Raw genomic sequence first — 20,526 nt, forward strand, 5'->3', positions numbered from 1 at the left:
CCGCCGTCTCTACTGCCCCCACCCCCGCACAGAGCACGCAGCCACAGCGATCCTAGGCCAGGTTTATTTAAAAACAGTGGTAGCTGCTGTCACGGGGAGGCCGCACTACATTTAATACAATACCTTAAATAGAATACAAATATAAAATGGAAGAATAAAATATTTACAGAAACCACGGCGCACACAGAACCCCGTGTCCACAGGCCAGCGAAGGCAGAGGAGGAGGAGGAGGGAGCCTTCGGCGCCAGGCTCGCACGCTCTTCCTCTGTCCCAAAGTCACTCCTGTCCTCGGGCGAGCCACCGACGCTGGCAAAGCCTCACCGTGAGAGTCCTTCAGCAGGACAAAAGGTCAGCAGCGCCTGGAGGCTTCCGACCCTTCTGGAGCCGCAGCAGTGGTTTTCTGCAGCTTGGTTTCAAACCTTTCCTGTGGGCCCCGAGACAGCGCAGCGGAGGCAGAGCACAGGCGTTGGCTGCCCAAGAGAAAGTATTTACAATCAACTCAAAACAACCGGTTCTTCCTTCGCCAGCAGCAAATGCCTGAGGGCCACTACAGCTTCACAAATCATAGTAGGAAGAGACTAAACTTCTCCAAAAATATAAGAAAATAATTCAAAATCTATCTGCTGGGGAAAATGACCGCTGGTGGCAGGGGACACCACGCACCCCAGTCTCAGCTCTCTTCTGCAGGGCAGGCACCCAGCACAGAGCAGGGACCTCCGGCGCGTCCTCGACAGGGAGCTCAGCCTGGGCGGCGGGGCCGGGCTGCGGGGAGACCGGGGCAGGACGATCCCCGGGGCCTGCCCAAAAAGCAGAGCACGGTTGGTCCGGCAGCAGTACTGGGTTCCAAGATCGCCCCTGGGTCGGTGCGGCACGGCCGGCAGGACCATGCCGACAGCGTCCGAACTGCGACCGAGCAACCGCCGCCTCCCGGCAGCTCAGGGAGCGATTCGTGGAACCAAGAGGCACTTCAACCAACTCTCAGTTTGCCAATTTACTGCAGATTACGTGAGGAACCCTGACTGCCCACCCCAGGATCCTGCTCACACCAGCAAACAGCACCAACCCCCCAGCTCTGGGGCAGCACAAAGCGGGAGGGGAGCGCTCGAGCTGCACTGCAGAGCTGCTGCTTCTCACACCGGTGTCGCATCATCCCTGATCACTCCAAGTAAGGCTGGATGGACTCACCCCACCACCACCCTTGGCAACACATTTGGTCCCAAATATTCGAGTAATTATTCTGCTCCCTCCCAACCCGGCATTTTCATTAAGTTACTCTAAAAGATTAAAGTCAAAATGATAGCATACATAAACAAAACTCAAGAGCTGACGTAGTAACTCCAGGCTTTAGAGATCAACTGTCCAAGAAATGAGAACACCAAAGCTTTGAAACGTGCTGAACGTTGAGTTTTGCCGAGGGGGAAGGAAGGAAGAAGCTTTAAGTTTAAGCCTTCAGAGCTTCACTGAATCAGTAGCTCAGTTCACAACCACCACAGTGTGTAGATGGGCGTGTCTCTGTCCCAAAATAAACAAGTGCTTTGTCCTCCCGATGTCGAAGGCAGCCACCGACAGCTACAGAATGGATGTGCAGGACCTTGACTCTGACCAGCAGGGAAATTTAGGGCAACTGAGTGCAGATACAGCCGATTTCTACCAGTCCAACTGTGCTTTAAGACTCGTTGCAAAGCCTCAGCTAGAAAAAGGATCACCTCCCGGGATCCAACAATACAGATTTTTTTTTTTTTTTTTTTTTTAAACCTTAAATCTCTGCAGCAGTTCAGCTGTCAATCATTTCAGAAAGTTCCAAGAGGAGGTCATCCTCATCCTTCCCTGGGTCCAGGTCAATTTCTGCTTCCAGTTTGCCTCCTGAGATTTCCCATATAAGCTTCTCAAAGTCATCTTCTACAGATAGGGGCGCTTTCCCAGCCCCTGTGGAGCTCAACCGGCGTGTCTTTACCACTACTTGTGAAGAAGCTGAAGTTGAGCTTGAGACCTCTGACTGCGCCGCAGAGTGTGCCTGGCTTCCAATATGCAGCTCAGGACTTGGAAGAACAAGAGAGAGAGCAGATCAGTGTATGACGTTCCTTAACCAGAGAGATGTTTTCTGCAAACGAGCCCTTAGAACTGCAGTTAACCCCTCCTGCACCTCAACCTTACACAGGGATTGTTATTCAATTAATCTGGGGTGACTTTTGGAGTCCAATATATCAGCAGGTACATTTTTCAGTTTGGGGATTTATCTGTGAAGACAGAGCATCTGGCGTCTGGCAAAGAAAGTTCAATTCTTGTAGCCAGAGACACTTTGCCACCTTTACTAATTTGACTGTAAAAAAGCTTAAGAACTCAACCTCTGCAGGTATTCAGGAAACCCAACAAGTCACTGAAAAGCTGTAGCAACTTGCAGCATTTTCAGAAAGCAATCTACAGAAGCATTCCTGTTAGCTGTTAGAAAATTATTTCAGAGGAATTGTTCCTTTGTTGATTTTGTCATTAATTATCTCAAAATTTCTAACCTTTCCACATGAAAAAACCTTATGTTTCACGTGAAAGACCCACTGATCAAGAACAAGAACAAGTTGCGGTTTTTACCTGGCTTTGCGTTTTTCTCTCCCAGGTATGGAGACCAGGCTGTCCTCCGGCAAAGCAGGAACAACGGCCTAGGAAGAAGCAAGACAGTTTTTACGATACGCAGGTAAAAGACTTCTTTCTTAGTAGATTCTTCCTCTGCTGCTTCTCCTCTGGTATTCCTGAGCCTTAACCAACATACAGAACCAGGGTGCTCCTGAAAAAACGTTGGGATTCACTTGGAGTTTACTAATGACCTTGTCTTTTTTAAGAACACAGCATTAACGGACAAAATTCTTCACACCACAGAGAAAACATAGCCGAGTATTCTGCAAACACTGCCATTCACCTAATAAAAAGCAGAAACGGTACTACGGCCATCCTGTAAGACTACTTCTGGATTTAAAAGGGAACACAGACCTGCAGAACATTTCAGTTTTCCGTCTTCTCGCCAAGAGGAGGGTAAAACTTGGGCATAAATTTTAACTAGGGACTCACTACTGCCTCAGCCACTGTCCTTACCACAGCCGCTTTTTTAGCTGAAGGCTCCTTCGTGTCCCCACCAGTGGTGCTCAACGGTTTCACAGCTGCCACAGCAGAGGGATGACTCTCAGCCGCCTTGCGTTTCAGCGTCTGCTTCGTGGGAGAGGTGGCTTTCCCATCCGAAGGCTTCACACACGCCTTAGATTTGGCTAGAGTAAAATGAAGAGAGAGCTGATAGTCTTGCTCCGCTTCAGGAAAAAAGCCACAAACAGGTTCTGTTAACAATCCTTCTAGTTAAATATATTTGGCCAGCACAATTACACTGCCTTACCCCAGATTCTCAGCAATTACTTTTCCACACAGTAAACTCTGTTTACCAACAAGCCACAAAAAGGAGCCAACAAAAATCGTCATCTTCCGCCTTTCTTTCAAAACATGACCTAATGTAACTCCTTAACACACAGCCAACACTTACTTCTAGCCTTCCGGTCCAGAAGCTGAGCTGCCTGTTTCCCTGGTGATACAGCAGCATCCTTTCCTGGGCTATCAACCCCATCTTCTGGAGACTGGGCCAATATCCTCCTTCCAGGTGGATAAGCTGACCCTGAAACCACGGTGGATTCAGGACTCCCTGATGCTGGAGTTTTATCCTTCATCGCTTTTTCAACAGGAGATGGCACAGTGGCTGCTTCCTTCTGAAGCTTCTCTTCTTGGCGTCGTTTCAGTTGCTGCTTCTCCCTCATTATCTCTTCAAGGCTCTTCACTTGAACTTTAGAATTAGTTGCACTCTGATCAGAGGGCTAGAAAGAAACAAAAGAAGAGGACTAATGGGACAAAAATCTGTGGAGATTTCATTAAGAGAATCTGAGCAGCGGTCCCTCTGAACTGGCTCCATGTGGAACAGAGCATGTTAACACCATTCAGATCTGACATTTTTTCCATAAAACATTGCCTGTAACAAGATCCGTGCTTTGCTATGGAAATACTGTTTCAAAAGCCTGCAATTCCCAACACAGCAAGCTTCTTTAAGAGAGCAGAAGACTCTAGCTGTAACCTATTACATTCTTCTTAGGCGACAGAAAGTTATACAAGCTCTGCAATACAACATTCACTGACAGACCGACTTCCTCTGACACAAAGCTCTGGCCTTTTCTGCTAAAACACTTTTGTCAGGATTTTAAGCTATCCTTCAAGTCTGACAGATAAGGCCACTGAGAACAAAATCATTCCCTCCACATTAACCTCGCAGATTTTATCTGGCAGTAATAGGGTTTCTTCTTCATTGTCAGGTGTAACCAGATTAATTCAGAGCTTGAGGATTACAATGTTGGCTGGAGACGCTACTGAAAGCGACAGGACTGACTTCCCTGCGGTGCTCACCAAATGTGGAAAGGTAGGAACACACTCCAAATGGGAGCACATGGTGATTTACAAACAAAACATGACGAAATTTATCAGAAATTGTACGAATACATGTATTTCTTCACAAAGGACTCACCTCTGCAGGTGCAGAGACAGCTTTGGGAAGAGTCTTGCTCAGTTCCACTACCTTCTTTTCTTCTCTTCCAGGTGCTTTAAAGCGAGGAAAAAAAAAAAAAACATTTTGTCAACAGCAGAAATAAAGAAACCTCACCACCTCCGCTTCCTTGGTGTGTTTATTTCCTCACGCCTAGTAATGGGACAGAGCGAAAGGCTACACTAAGCAATCCATGCAGCATTCAAGCTCTCTCTCCCTCAATCACACTACTTCTTTATACACGGCTTATATAAGCTTAACAATGACATCTCTAACGCTCTATCGTTTTTGACAAAACCTAGCCCTCACATTAAATGTTTCGCAAACACACATACATCAACAATTAAATTAAACAACACGTGCTAAAGAGGAAGGTAAACTTGGATTCAGCACAGGGAAGATCCCATACCACAGACGGCAGAAAAAAACCAGAAGAGACAAATTAGAATCCAAAGCCTCACAATGAAGGAATTTTCCAGTGGGAAATACAGAAAACTATCATGTAATTAATGGAAAATAATATGGTTGCACACTCTGGCACTTTCTTGCCTTTTGACTTTGTAGCCTTAAACTCTTATATCCCCTGGTATACTTAAAAGGTGAAAGCAAAGCGAACCCTGAGCAAACTAAATTTGCTCGATACGGGAAGCACTTCACCAAGGCAGGTGCCAAAATGATCTTCTTACCTACGACCTTTGTGATCCGTAACAATCTCTTCCCTGTTGGGGCAGGTTCAGGTTGTGCTGGTGGAGCTGACACATTTTCTCCGCTCTGCTGCATCCGCAGAGCTTTCTCCTGCTTGATTTCTTCCAAGGTTTTAATCCGCACTTCTCCTGCTGCCTTGGCTTTACCTGCCGGCTCTCCCAGCTGCACTTTGCTGGGCACAGACTGTGCAAGTACGCTCTGCTTCTTGGGCTCACTCTCAACTTTTGTCTTGGTAGGAAACTCTTCTGGTTTTTGCTTCTCTTCTTCCAATCGCTTGTGGTTTTTTTCAGCCAGGGCTCCTGAGAAAGTTTTGATGCGAACTGCAGGGGAAGGTCTTGCCCCCGAGCTGGGATCTTCTGTTTTACAGTGTCCTTCAGTTTGGGGTTTTGCTTGAGGTTCTCCTCGTCTCTGATTAGCTCTCTCAAGACGAATTTCCTCCAGTGTTTTCACATGGATCTCTCCTGCTGGCTTAGCGGCCTTCTCTGTCATCAAAAAAAGAGAAGCGTTTAAAAGGAGAACCTTTAAAGAGAGTCCAGCAATATTTAAAGTCTCCAAAATTTGTCACAGTACTAAGCAAAACTAGGTTTGAGTGTTCCCAAGAGTGTGTCTTGGACAGTATCATTCTGCATAACACTCTCCTCCTTTAAGCCACCGGTGTTTTGAAAACCAGTGCTATCCAGAGAGAGTTGTGACACACAAAACATTAGTCTAGTTTCTTCTGTAACTTCCACAGACTGTGTCTCTGTTAGCATCTCAAACTCCTGCTCCTGGTAGTGGTTCTATTCTACTTGTACGTAAGCATACGGCAGCTTCTGACAGTTCACAGCAGGAGCATGAAACCGTGATGAGGCACAAGTGGAAAACACACACCCCCCCCCGAGAGCCAGATCTCTGTCAGCAGCCATCAGGACAGCTTCAGCACTCAAGCAAGAGGAATCAGGCAGACTTTTTAAATTAACTCATAGGGCTGTATGGAAGTTCATGGAAAGAAAAAAGGGGAAGGCATATTTAATATCCAGTTATTACCTGTCTCTGTACTGGTCTGTTCAGAGGGCAAGCCTAGCCTCTCCTTCAGAGACTTGGGGACTTGAACTACAAGACAGAACAGAAACACTTAGGGAGACTGCATAAATCTCAATTCTGTGTTCACATTCTGAAATGAGACAGGAGATCACTGAGATTCAAAGTTGCCTTGAGCCCTCAACCAACATGCAAAAAGAACCATTAGAAGAAAGGACAAAAAGAAAACCTAAACAGAAAATCCATGCATCAAATCCAGCTGCCTGTTTAGTAGCTGTACCTCTCTTCGGTGCTTTGTCGGCATTCTCCAGAATCTCTATCTTCTTCCCCAGCCTTTCAGCAAGGTTGCGCTTCAGCGGAAAGACACTTTTACCAGCTTCAAAAAGAGAGAAAACAAGAAATGCTTTAAGAACATTTATCTGGAGGAGGATTTTGGAATAGTCAGAGACAAACTTCAGTTCTTCCAGGTGTATTTTCTTATATTTGCCTTTCAGTTGCTGACAAAATTTACCATTTCTGCAGTCAACACAGATCTCCTCCAAAACATATTTTCCTCCTGCATACAGCAAAAATACCCTTAAATATAGTCATGTTCAGATGAGGGCACCCAAACAACAGCTCACAAAAAGCTCTCACCTACGGAGGTTTTCCGTTTTCCCAGTCTCTCAGTAAGATTCAGTTGAATCACAGGCTCCTCCCCTAAAACAAAGACTGATCTCTTTAGTGCACAGAAACCAGTTACCAGTAAAAGCACTGTCCTTCCAGCCCATGTCCCAAAAAAGACACTATTTTGGTAGCCAAACTACATAAATAAACAACCACAAGTAGATGTAGTTCTACACGGTTTTTGCCTTTCAAAGGAACTTGTGCAGCTCTAAACACCACCATTTACACACAGACTTGTACCACACTACTGTCCACAACTTGTACAATATCATCTTCTATAGGTCTTCCCTGTCATTACTCCCGTTTTTCAGTTATCTCCTTATTTGCATACCAACACTTGTTTTGACATCAGCCTCTCCCTCTGCTGCTACTGCACTTAACCCAAACACTAATTCTATCACACGCTGTCAACACATTACCTCATTCACAAATCTCACTCAACTTCAGGAACATAAAAGTCAAATTAAGCACATTTGAGAGTCTGTAGGATGGTGATAATATACGATTAGATCTGGCTTAACGTCAGGCTGGTAAAAAACTACTTCTTGAGCTTTTATTGCAATACAACTGAGCACCTACAAATGCCAAATCTTTCCAATACAATCAGGGACTTTAAGGCTAAAAGCATGGATTTTAATTAGAAAAGGCAGCACCGGCAGCCTAACATATCTGAATAATCTTAATTACTACTTAACCTTTCGGTTTAGGAGCCATGAGATGGAAACAACAGTATTCATTCTTACCTTGCTTTGTAGACAGTGTCACAGTTCTCACTACTGTCCGTACATTTTCCTTTTCTGGCACAGGAATAGTCCGAGATTGGAGTGGATGAACAGGAACTCCCGAAGGACCTTCTGATCAGAGCACGCAAAACGTAAGGATGTTTAGGAAAAAAAAAACAACCAAACAAACCAGAAGAGCTATCACAAAGACCCAAAACATTAGTTATTCATTACTGTCAAATATACAATGACCAGTGCATGTAAGTAAGAGATGAGCAGTTTCCCTCTGATCTGCCCTTGGAATTCCAATTTTGAACACCAGCTGTCCGAGTTTAATAAACAGGCTGCATGCCAAAGTAGCTCAAAGCCCCCCAGCTAAACATGGAAGTCTGTCCCTCAAGCAGCTCTCAGCTGCAACCATCTCCTATTCTGAACCCAAGAGCTTAAACAAATTTTCCTTTCTTTTGCAAATAATTTTATTCACCGATCCATAGCCAGCTATCCAGGTAACATCAGAGGGAGTCAAAAAAAAAAAAAAAAGTCTGAAGGTGAACAGCAGCTAGAAGGATAAGAAAGCAGAGGATTTTAACTCACCACCTTGTTTTTTTGTTTTTTCCTTTAGTTTCTTCAATCTGATTTCTTCAAGCGTTTTTATTCCGAAATTTAAATTGTCATCTGAAAACACAAAATGGTTAATGAAACTGAGGCTTAAAGGCACGTGTTGAAGAACCCAGATCCTCAAGCTTCTTACAGCTCAGAACCTTTCCAGAGTATTTCAAATAAACCCTGTCAACACTCCCCACAAGTAAAAAAAGCCACAGAATGGATGGTATTTCAGTAAGCAACTGGCGCTTTTCTTCACCCCTCCTCCCACCCTTCAGGGTGAAACCTATACTTTTAAGCATTTTAATCCATCTACATGATATCAGATTCCTCTAGTATTAGACATGCTTTTCCACAATGGCTGAAAGGACACATTTGCAGGCACGTAAACTCCACTCTGTGGCTCTATTTTGTTCTACAAAAGTAAACAAGGAGGAGCTTACCTGTCTGTCCCAAGGGACATATGACATTACTAGACATGAATGAGCCCAAGGAAATAACTGACTCCACCCAACCACCCTACATTCTGTTATATTTTTAGAACACACTGCTTTTGAGTTAATTGTCAATTCTCCTTCCAATCCATCCTACCACAGCTATTAGAATACCTTGTTTTGTATTAGCATTGGATTTCTTAGTGGAAATCATCCGCAATCCATTATGGGCTTCTGTAGCTGGTTGCTGGACAGGTGTTTTAGTTTCATCTCCTTCTTCAGAAAGCTGGTCTGAATGGCAAAAATAAACCTACTCAGTCACGCAGTAAGGATTAGACAAGACTGTTCATGTTTATGTAGCTCACAGAATGATACTTCAGTCCATGGTTCATATTGTGCTTGCATCCTTAACTACAAACACAAACAATTGTTTAGAGGATTTTTTTTCCAAACAGCTACATTGACTTGACAGACTAATATAAGCACAAGAGCTATACTAGGAAAAAAAATATTTAGGCCCCCAGACTCTTGTCTGTAGCTTTAACCACTACGCAGTTCAGATATTCTGTGATTTATACATTCACTTACAGTAGAAAACCCTTCAGTAAGTAAAAAAATGCTCACCATCATCATCTTCATCATCATCTGCAGCATTGATTACAACTGGAGGATGTGTTGGACTTGGGACATTTTCAGAGTTTTCCACTTTCATTACCCCCCTCAGCTGGGGAGAGGGATTTGACTGGACAGAAAGTTTGTTTTGCTGCAGTGATAGCGGAGTCATTTTCACATCATCTTCTGCACACTCCGGTGGACTTGGAAGTGTAGCTAGAGGAAGAGGAGGATCACCTGTAATTTGGCCATTTAAAACCCAATGCTGCACTCACTGCGTAGATACGGTAGATAACCCACCTGGCTACTGAATTTAGAGTCTCCTACACCCACCCCTCGTTACACCATGCAGAATGGCTTCCCTTCACACACAAACCTCAACTCCCCACCACCCATAAAGGATTAAATAAGGGGAAAGCAACCTCAAAGGCAAAAATCACACAAAGCACTGAGCAGCTGAGCATGAAAGAAAAAATTAAATATCGGCATTACATTCCATTTAGCTGAGGGCCTATGTCTGCAGACTTCTCCCTGCACTCATAAATGAACAGTTACTTGATGTCTTCTATGGTATTGTACCCACTTGTCAGTAACATTCAAAATAAATCACTTAATACTTCAAAGACCTATGAAACTCACTTTTGCTTGGTGGTAAGAAGAGTCCATCAACATAACGCCCTTTCGTGTGATGAAAAGCGCAGTTGGATTTTTGACAGCCTCCTGGCTGATTCTCCCAGTAGCAAGGAATCTCACTACGCTTTTTCTGAAGACAGAAAGAAATAACAGCTCATGGTAACATCCGCCTTAGAGTTGCAAAGAGACACAGTTTCACACCATGCCAGAAACAGGACTATTGCAGCACAGTGCCGAACCATCAAGCCAAAGGTCAATTTATCACTAAAAGTATTCCAGGGCATATATACAAAGCTTGCGTTAAGATTTAACAACTACGTATTATCTAGCTTTCCTATCATTTAGTTTGAGAAGACAGGCACTCCACACCTCAGTTCAGGGTGGGTTAAACTAAAACAACGTATAAAATACTGGGATTATTCCGAGGGAAAAATGTCCTAACTTGCCCAGGTTAGATCTATCTGAATTGATCTTTCAGAGCCTTAGCTCCTTCCCACCTTTTCTCTCCCCACCCTGTACTACTCCTAGGTCAGAACAAGGTTATCTGAAGAAATCCAGGACAGACGAGACCCACTAGGCCGTCATCAAGCCTAGCCCTCAGTGCCACCCTGCCCCAGCACGTTTAAGCAGTCTGATCAATGTGGTTGCTTTTGCCTCCATTAAGAAAATAAGTATCAGCACCTAATAGAAAAAATTCTTGCTGAGAGATACTCAAGAAATCGATTTTTCTTCCCCCAGTTTCCTCCCGTCCCCCTCCTAGTAACAGAAATCAGTATCATTTCAAAGCAAGTGAACCTATCATGTAAAAGCACATTCAGACCACCCACAGCAATGAAAAATGCTTGCAGTGGTTTAGTTTGAGAACACATCTTCATGCAAACACTCACATTGATTTCCATGTGTCTGAATCTGCAGATACTCCTGAAACAGCGACCCTCCTGCCAAAGTGTGCAGACGGTTTCATTTCCCAGAGCGGCTTCACAGTGGCGGAAGGAACAGCTGTCTCCCTGTAACCAAAAGGACATCAACCAAAAGGAGAATAAAACAGCACAGCCTAAAAAAACGTCCACGTTATTAGAACTGGAAGCAGAATCTAACTGCTTATCAAGTTACCAGAAATCTGTACATCTCCTCCCACTCTTCCCCCTCCTTCCTTAAAAACTAAAAATGCAAAAAAAACCAAACCCTGAAGCAAAAGAAACCCAAACATACCTTATTACACGTGGAATAGAAATAGAAGTAGCAGTCATCTCCTTGGTTAGACATAATGGACAGACTCTCAGGTTCTAAGGGTTCGCTTAACAGGGACTTCCTCCCGTCTTGGCAAGAGCTGGCTTGGCTTTCTTGGACTGAAAGTCTTCTACAGGCTTGATCAGTGAAATCTTCTTTTTAAAAGTAACCCTAAGAAAAGGTATCAATAAGTGAAAAATAAGTAATAAGCATTTTTATAGCTGCTTTGTGTTAATCAAAATAGTCTCTTAAGCAGACAATGTCTTGAAATCAGCTGGTCACAGAAACTATCCCAATTCTAAGTCAAACTTCTGTAAAACTGCATGGGTTTTGTCAGCACGCGTTCTGTTCTGTGTCCCTAGTAATAGTTACGCACCTTGGAGCACAGAAAAAACTACTACGTGCGGCTGTAAGCCCTGCAAGAGAGCCAATTCTTAAAAAACTGGTCATACATCTGAGCTATCAGCCAATGATTACCTGTGGGTACTAATGATTTCTATAAAACTGACATATCAAACATTATTTTCCAATCACCATGGACCTTCTAGTTCACATACCTGGACAACTTCAGCAAAGGTATTGATCTTCAAAGACTTCCAGTTAACTTCTCCTGTAGGCCGAACCAACACTGAATCCGTGAATTAATAATAAAGGGGTAGAAAGAATTTTCCTCCTCACATTGCCAAGGGAACCTCTCATCCACATTTCAAACATAGGATGTGCTTTTAAACATCTTACAACTAATGGAGGAAGCAAGTCCATTTGAATACTGCCAGACTGGAGACAGCCAGGGTTAGTTAGCTCTTCCAGAAAAAAAAAACCAAAAACCAAAAAAAAAAAACCAACAAAAAAACCCAGTGCATTTAAAGATGAACTTGTGATTCAAAGTGGCTGCAAAAATGAGGCTCCATCTTCCACAGCCGGACAATTTAATTTTTTTTTTTTTATTTAAAATTCAGTAAGCTGCAATTTCTGGTCTTCAAGATTTCTTCACCTATTAAGAAAACACAAAAACCTTCCCCCATCTTAATCACCTGCACAGCAAAAACATACTTGTGTGTATAAAAACACAAATATGTATATACATACACATATGTGTTTATACACACACCAAGAGTGAGTGATAATAAAGTCAGCAAGAGTGATAGCAAAAATTAGAATTTTTGGCTATTTGCCACATAAGGCTGCATAAAAAGTCTGTCATTTTGAAGGAACTGGCAAAAATGAAAGATCTACATAATATTTTGATGAATATGCCTTCAAGGGCAATGCTTTATAACGTGAGTGGTTTTGGGGCCAGCACACAAATATGCATACATACAGACATGCATACAGTAGGAACATATCCATACACACAAGCGTGCACAGTATATGTTGTATGATATCTGCATCGGGAACAACTTTTAGCCCTGATCAGACACGTAGAGTTGCAATCAATTAACAGCAGGAAGACAGCAGATCAAGGATACAGCAAGCTTTGAGAGGCAGGGAAATGCTCACTTTGCAAGCGGCTTGGCTGCATGATACAAAAAAATTTTCAATTATTTTGATTTTTGGAAATGATTTGTTTTCTTTTTACATAAGAGCAAATACAAGTATGCCATCACATGCTGCTCCCTGATCCATATATCCATCATTATCCATTGCTGCAAGATCACAGCAGGTTTCTTGATGGACCAAACTGAACAAAATAGTTCTTACAAATTAATAATAAAAGGTTGGAACCTTTTACTCACACAAACACTAGTGAATATTCCAGGATATTTTTTTTGGCAGGGAATTTTCCCAAATCTAAAATAGAGAGAGGAAAAGTTGGGTTCTCATATTAGTTACTGGTTTTTGACTGCTTGACAAAGGGCATAAAAACAGTGAAGTGCAAGGTTTTCTTCCCTTCTTTAGTATCTACGTAATTATTCACTTTTGACCTTTAGCACCTTCAGAAACAGACTTTGTATCATACAGATTCCTACGCACCTACTTCTAAAATCTACGGGTGCTCCTTTGTGTAGGAGTTTGACAAGAAACGTTTTTCCAAATGTGCTACCAATACCATTGATAGTTCAATTGAATTTCAAGCAGGGATTTCTTCAGTTTGCACAATCCAGCACTTCAATAGATGGCAATTAAGGACCACTGCTTTGCTGAGCAGAGGCATTCAAATACAAATCAGAGGAATTCATGGTCTAGAAGGAGGCATTTCTTTTCCCTAGGAAGTGAGAGACACCTGTATAATGCAACATTACTGTATCTACCACCATGGGGGGGGAAAAAAAGAAACCCCTTCAGATTCAGCTCTTGAATGCCCAAGCAGCTCAGCATCTTGCTCGTTGCCTTCCATATTCTTGAACAGACGTCAAGAGCTGCTCAGAATTTGAATGGATCTTGTTTAAGGAAGGGGAAAAAAAGCAAAACTTTAAAACAAAACAAAAAAACCCCACAAAAAACAACCCCCCCAAAAAAACCTGAGAAACCCTTTAAAGTTTAAAAATGAAAGGACTTTCATGGACTGGAAAGGTTAACTCAAGAAGGTGTTTTTTTTTTTTTAAACTGGTATCAGTTAATGTGGCAATCTGAGTGCTAAACAGAAATCAGCTGAATTAACCCCTGAAAGTCTGAAAAAAATGAGTAACTCTGGTGCACTCAGCAGGTCTCTAATGGAAGTTAATAAGAATTTTAAACACTTCTTTTTTTCCGCAGAACTCTAGTAATGAAGAGATTTTTAATTTATTTTGTGAAAAAAAAAAATTACAGATACTAGGGGTCAGGAAAAACATGCCCACAAGTGCCATAAATGTTACCTCTGCTAAGGGAAGATAAATAGCATACTGAAAGCCTGCCCAGTTTGTTTTACACACCTGTCTTTCTTGGTGCTGAAGAAACAGACCTCTTCCCTGGTTTACCTTTCCAGCTGGCTGACCTGCCTTTGTCCTGTTCCGAAGAGCAAGAAGGGAACAAAAGGTTTTTGCACTCCAACAAATGCACGAAGGAAGTATTATTGCGTGGACCTATGGGTACTTTTTGGTTATCAAGCACAAAGTATTTCACTTGGCCAGTCTCTCTTGCTGGTCTACTTTGTGCCTTAAAATATAAAGATGCTTAAACCCCTGTTCATTAGGGCAGTCAGATGACAAGGAAGGAACTACACGTTCTAACCCCGCTTTTCAATCAGTCAGCGTTACCCCAGCTGCAGAACAGCCGCTGCTGATTCACCTGCTTTTTCCTATGCTCCACAGGCCGAAAGCACAGCGTGCACTAGGTGTCACAGATTCTGTATAAAACACTGTGATGCCCATGCAAATCACACACCTTCATGTCGTCTGAAGCACAGAACCACCTCTTGCTAACACCTTTCATTCTCTGTATGAAAATCTAAAGCTAAGTTGTCCAAAGTTGAAGCAGAATAGTCATAATTTCTACTCTGTACATTTGTTTTAGCTAATTCTAGCTGTTAAATACTGTCTAAACATGGACTGGGGATGTGTTCTGAGACTGGCAGTTACGGCACTCAAGACCCTCCCAGAGCAAAGACTGCAAGACTGCCAGCCAAGAAGGCAAAGGTTAAAGCAGACGATCATCTCAGCTTCTTCCTCTGCCGTTGAGCGGGGGTCACCTTTCATCGTGATCTCTGAGAGCCGGAACCCAAGTTAGCGCAGCCACGAGGCACAGCTGCCCCTTGCCGGCTGGAGCAACTCCAGCTGAAGATGTGCCACTTCAGGGCCCTGATTCAGGACATTCTTCCTTAAGACGAGAGGCAAATCAATCCGTTCCTGAAAGGGCCAATGGGCGCAGTGTTCCCGTAGCTGCCAAAGAAGAAGCCTATACTAAAGCACTCATCAGATCAGATGCTGCTTCGGTACAGATTTATCTCCAGGTTGACACATCAACACACAAGAGAAGGAATTCTTCAAAGCAACCTTTAAAGCAGGGAACTAGCTAAGGGGCCAAGATAAAGCTCAAACCTGAGTGCACCACTCTGCAGAAATTCAAGCCTTAGCTATTTCACCCATCTCGGCAGTTCAAGAGCAAGTTAGTCCTTCCACGTGCTCTGCAAAGCCAGAAGGACATGACCGATGGCAGCACCAGCCCAAGAACAGCAGGTCCCCACTGGCCTCCACCTGCAGGCCAAGAATCTTGCACCCATCAGACATCAATGGGCCCACCAGAAAGAGCTGAGAATAGCCCCATTCTCCCTCCCAGGAGGATGCTGCTCCACCTTCTGCTGTTTTAAAGCTGCTTTAACATATGAAAAGTAGAGAGAGGTTCCCTGAGCAGCTATTTCCTGCTTCAAGTGATCCTGTAGAAGATGGTTTGAATGCTGGAGTTCCAGAAGAATTTGAAGTGCCTTAGCAGAATGAGCAAACAAATCTCTTAGGTACCTCCTAACCTGTTCTCAGTGCTCCTGTACTCAAAGTCCTGAATCATTAATTTTAAAATATAGGTAAAATGTGGCAGCTGGCACCTAGCACTGTATGCACAAGAGCAGCAGTGCTCTCAGAAGCTGGAAAGCCAGGGATGAGGGGATTAAGGGAAAGCCACACATAAATTTAGTAACTTGGTTCTTGTAGGACACTTCCTACCGCAGAAGTTTTAGCAAAGGCAGTGGGAGGGAGCTGCCTGTTTTCCAAAAGGGGACTTCTGCTGGTGCAGTCTATCAGAAGACATCCAGTGGGCCATCACTGTCAAACAGTCCATGGCTGGTTCCACGTATCAACTGTTAAATGCGTATTTTTGCATTGTGCTTTCTCCAAAGCCACGAAAAAAGTTTCTTCTGCAATGCTGTACAGTCAAGTTATAGATGGAAACTGTCTAGTGCCCCAATCTGTATGAACTTTCAATAAGCTGGCCTTGAAAAAAAGTGTCTTCACAATGCACTGTCACGTCTGAGTTTCTTCACAGCAGTACATAGTTAAGAATCTGAGTCCCATGGTTAAAATTTATGTCCCTTCTCCTACCAAGCACCTGCTCAGTAGGCAAAGACGGAACAGGAACACCCAAGCCTGGAAATGTTAAACCATAACTGGCTTTAAGGCTATCCGTTGAAAAGAAATAGCTCAACAGATCACCTTCATGGGGCAAAAATTCACATGGAACAGTAGAAAAATCCAGAAGTCCTTCCTGAGCTTCAGGTTACCAACAGTACCATCCAACTTCGGTCCTGTGTGCAGGGTGTGTGGTCCGCAAGTGTTGCTGCAATGCAGCAGTGCCAAGGCGAGTCCCTGCCCTGCCCGACTCACTTTTCAAACACCATGAAGAGTGTGCCAGGTATAATGAGGGTCAACAGAGAAATTCCAGACAACAGATGTGTTTTTTCTAATTTCTGGCATCAAAAGGCTTTCGACAGTATTGCTTCCACAAAGAAAACTCCCTCTGTCTTCTCCAGATGCTTCAGAATCCACTATTGCTGCAGCTGCAATGGTGGCACCAGTATGACCCACATCTATGGCAAATCATTTTGACCCAGGCCCCATTGCAGTCCACTCCTTCTCCTCTTCCAGATGAAAAACCAGCCTGCTGGCCCTGCCATGCTGTCACTGCCGACGCAAGAGCTGAGAACGTAATGACAAACTCCCGCTGCCTGGGGAGACGGCTGACGCAGTCCTGCTACAGGCACATGCAGTGACCCGTACAGCTGTGACCCCCGGCTGTCAGCGACGGCCTCACGTACACAACGCTCTACTTGGAGATGTCACTGCAGAGTCAGTGTCCCCAGGCGAGTACCTGGCTTGCCATGGCTGATTTTTTTTTTTTTCCCGTTCTGAATACGGCACACCAGGTGAACCATAGATCCGAAATTCCGCACAGTGGAAGTCTTTGCTCTTCTTCCAGGCAACAGCGCACACTTTAGCATGCTGCGTTCACTAAAGCAGCTCTCTCCACCTTGCTCAGCAGCAACAGGCAGGACTACAGCACATGCAGGTGTAGCAGTATCTGCAGGTCCCAAATCCTTAACAAATTTCTAGATAGCACCAATTTTTTATGTAGTGGCTTTCCCTTAATGCATAACCCCTTCTTTCCTATATTTTTAGTGGGTGGCTCTCCTCTATTGTTCTCTCTGTCCATCAGCTTTTCCGCCTCAACGTCTGCATGGGCATCGGGACTCAATTCCAAACTAAGGGGACTGCTAACGCTGCTACATCTACTCTTGGGTGAGACAAAGAAAAGACACTCTTTCTTTTTCTATTTCCGAAATCAACGCTGGAGCCTGGCAGCATTTACTATGACGACTCATCTTCCTCCCTGACATGTTTCATTAAATCTCAAAAAGAGCCAGTTTCCCCTGGAAGCAGCCATTTGGAAGGGTGCCATTTTAGATGAGAAGTGACAGCAAGAGGAAGTTTTTTCTAGACTAGCTTTCCTCCTGAAACATCTGGCCACCCAGCAACAAATCCACCCTTTCTGTTTAGCCTGATCAGTTTAAGGTGTGTCCAATTCGAACACATGCCAGAGTGGTGGTACTGATATAATTTTAAAATCCCCTATCCCCAGGAGATCTCCCCTTTTACAACCAAATAACACAGTGTTGTATTCTGAAAGTATAGCCCACAGCTCAACCTCCAAGCGCAGCGTGCACCCCAGAGCATCAGCTCTAGGAACAATCTGTAGGCTCCACATACCGATCCCTGGAACAGTAAAAATCACTTTTGCACTTTCATTATAAACATCAACGTAAGAAAACAGAAATCTCTGAGATCCAATCCTGAAGAAACAAAAACAAAGGTCACCCAACCGGGTTGTTTTCAACAACCTCAAGGGGAAATTAAGATGACAACCGGGTGCATCCAGAGTTAGTCAGATCCTGAAGGGAGTTCCTCTGGGGAACCGAGGAGCAATTTGTTAGATGACTACATTACAGCACGCCCCTTATACGCAGTGCTACAAAAGGAAGGCACAAGGTTTTAACTGAAAATAATGCATACTCATAAGGCACCTCCGGGATCTTCCATTTGCCCAACCGAACCTCTCCCCAGCCTGCCCCAGGGCTCCGTTTCGCCGGGAGACCCCCGGGATGCAGACGCGGAGTAGGGAGACCCCACAGCCAAGCCCCACAGACGAGCTACCGGCCGCGGGGAGAGCTGGGCTGGGGACCGGCAGAGCTGCGGCCTTGTACCCGGGGAGAGAGGGGACCTCGGGCCTACCTCGGGCAGCGGGGAAGCCGCTCTCCCCCCCCCCCTCAAGGTTCCGGGGCGCCGAGGCCGGGGAGAACGCCTCACCCCGCCACCGGTCCCGGAGAGCCAGCGCTGCCCGGGGGCCTCCCCCGCCCTCCCGCCCCAGGGGCTACGGACACGCCGGCGAGGAGGCCTCAGGGACGCGGCCTGGGCCGCCCGCCCCGCCGGCGCGGGGGACGCGGCCTGTTTCCCCCGAGGGGAGCGGAGGGGGACGCGGGCCTGGCGAGAGGCCATTCCCCCGCCCCTGCGGTCTACGAACGGCTCTAGTTACCGGCGAGCAGGGACTTTACCGAACCCCCGGGGACCCGCCGCAGCCGCCGCCGTCTCGCCTCGATCCACCGGGGCCGCCGCTCGGGCCGTCTGCTTCCCCGCTGCCCGCCTCAAAGATGGCGCCTAAGATACGGGCAACTTCAGCTCGCCCGCTGCCAAGATGGCGGGCGGAACGGCTTCACACACTTCCGCCCGTTGAAAGAGCCGGGGGCGAGCTCCGTGCGGGCGCAGCGAGCAGGCGCAGCGAGCGGGCGGCAAAGCCCACGGGAGCGACAAAAGCAGGGCGGGCGGAGCCCCTAAACAAAGGGGGGCGGGCGGGCGGTTTTTGAGCTCTTTCCTCTTCCGAGGAGTCCCATCAGCGCCTCCAGCCCCAGACGAAGCCCTTCGCTGTGGGGCGGACAGGAGAGGGACCCCCTTTCCGTCCACCTCCGCCCCGGCTGCCGTGCCCCGCGCCCACCCTCCTGTCAGGCTGCACACTCCAGCCCGCCATGGTGCCCGGCCTTGGCCCCTGAGGTGGCCGTCCCCTCGCTCACACTGCCCGGCGCTGCCTCAGCATTACGCTTTCCAAGCTGGAAGCTATTTCACGTTTTCAACCCAGTTTCCTGGACCGGCAGGCACTTTCCCTGGGGCCTCGGGACGCTGGGGCCGTGCTGTGCCCCGGGGAAGGAGGCCTGGGTCTGGCTGGGGCGTTTTGAGGAGCAGCCATTTCTCTGTCAGGGCGGCGTGACCCTGCTAAGACTTCATGGCAGACCACAGACCTAATCCTGCCTCCCTCTGCGTCTCTCCTCTCTGTGCCAGCGTGCCAGTGCCCTGCTTTCCTCGGCAGCGGGAGCAGTGACTGCCCTCGGGGGACAGCGGGTACGGCCATGCTCCCCATTAAATGCCTCAAAGTCCTGGGATTTATTTCCTTCTTTGCGTCCAGCCTGGACTAGGTTTAAAAAAAGAAGCAGTTGTGGCTGTAATTAAAATGCTTCCAGTGCAGACACCATCCTGAGAAAGCAGAAAAGCGGCTGACGCTGCGCAGTGGGGGTTTTACACCCTGTTTGTATCACTTGGCATCAGCTCTGAGGGTCAGAGGCTCAGCCGAGGCGTTTTAGGTTGGATTTTCTCACTGACAGCCTCGCCCAGCTTGATCTTCCCATCACGGCTTGGCCCTGGAGTTATTAATGATGCAGAGAAGCAACAGCCTCTCTGCTGAAGCCAGGGAGTTAAACAGCTCCAGTGCACTCAACCTGCTTGGGAATGAGAGTATTTTAGAGGCCAGTTGCTTTTATTTCCCACTGTCCTTCTTGTCTGGGCAAAGTGCCTCTATGGAGGCAAAACAGGCTCGGTGTGGAGGGAGGACACAGCTCGAGGCTAGACCCTGGGAGATGGAGATCACAGCCTCCTCCACGCGTCACCTCCGAGGCACCACAGGCACGGTATCGGGGAACATCAGGGACAAGGGAGGATCTTTGCTCGAGAACAGCTCGACACAGCCCAGGAGCACTGGTTTCGGTGGGACTGGACAGCCAGTTCTGGACTCTGCTCGGAGGTGAAAGCAGCCATTGCTCGAGACAAAGCGCTGGGTGCAACCAGCCAGCCCCTGGCTCCCAACAGCGAGGCTTACGCAGCCAGAACCCCACACTGACCAAGCACTGCTTCTGCCGTGGTGGGGCTGCTTGTGATCCCCATCCCCTCTTTCCACCCGGCAGGCCCCACGCTCGCACTCCGGCTTGCTCCGAGGGGAAGCCCAGCCGTTCGTCCAGCGCCAGGAGAGGATGCGGGATTGATTTCAGAAGCTGGTGGACACACTGAGGACGTCACAGTTACATGTGGGCACATTTTATTCTCTGGATGCACTTGCGCATTGTTTCTGCTCAACAGCCAAAGCTTTATTGATTGAAAACCATTACCCTTCTCCC

At 46.1% G+C, this 20,526-nt stretch overlaps 1 protein-coding gene across 15 annotated transcripts; it reads right to left on the bottom strand.

The window, feature by feature from the left end:
- Positions 1–50: 50 nt before the first annotated feature.
- On the bottom strand, positions 51–18,742 carry ZC3H11A (zinc finger CCCH-type containing 11A). 15 transcript variants are annotated; one of them, XM_075442725.1, is made up of 19 exons: positions 18,624–18,742; positions 12,923–12,977; positions 11,744–11,796; positions 11,169–11,357; positions 10,844–10,963; positions 9,963–10,086; positions 9,336–9,539; positions 8,886–9,002; positions 8,269–8,349; positions 7,696–7,806; positions 6,923–6,985; positions 6,567–6,662; positions 6,293–6,358; positions 5,248–5,748; positions 4,544–4,617; positions 3,521–3,845; positions 3,085–3,254; positions 2,587–2,654; positions 51–2,039 (listed from the first exon to the last, which is right to left on the bottom strand). In XM_075442725.1, exons 4-19 carry the CDS (start codon positions 11,220–11,222, stop codon positions 1,775–1,777), a joined length of 2,439 nt encoding a protein of 812 aa, XP_075298840.1. In that variant the 5' UTR covers positions 11,223–11,357; positions 11,744–11,796; positions 12,923–12,977; positions 18,624–18,742; the 3' UTR covers positions 51–1,774. The 15 variants fall into 15 exon arrangements, with proteins under 15 accessions (XP_075298840.1, XP_075298833.1, XP_075298842.1 ...); XM_075442718.1 differs by having other exon boundaries at positions 11,744–12,180; XM_075442727.1 differs by having other exon boundaries at positions 18,643–18,717.
- Positions 18,743–20,526: the final 1,784 nt, after the last annotated feature.

The sequence above is a fragment of the Opisthocomus hoazin genome, chromosome 25 (genome assembly GCF_030867145.1).
Source record: "Opisthocomus hoazin isolate bOpiHoa1 chromosome 25, bOpiHoa1.hap1, whole genome shotgun sequence".
NCBI lineage: Eukaryota > Metazoa > Chordata > Aves > Opisthocomiformes > Opisthocomidae > Opisthocomus > Opisthocomus hoazin.

Coding starts and splice junctions, on each gene's coding strand:
- ZC3H11A (XM_075442726.1), bottom strand. CDS start 11,222: ATGTCTAACCAAGGAGATGACTGCTACTTCTATTTCTATTCCACGTGT. Junction 9,003..9,335: donor TGATGATGAAGATGATGATG/GTGAGCATTTTT, acceptor TTTGCCATTCAG/ACCAGCTTTCTGAAGAAGGA. Junction 2,040..2,586: donor AGAGAAAAACGCAAAGCCAG/GTAAAAACCGCA, acceptor TGTTCTTCCAAG/TCCTGAGCTGCATATTGGAA.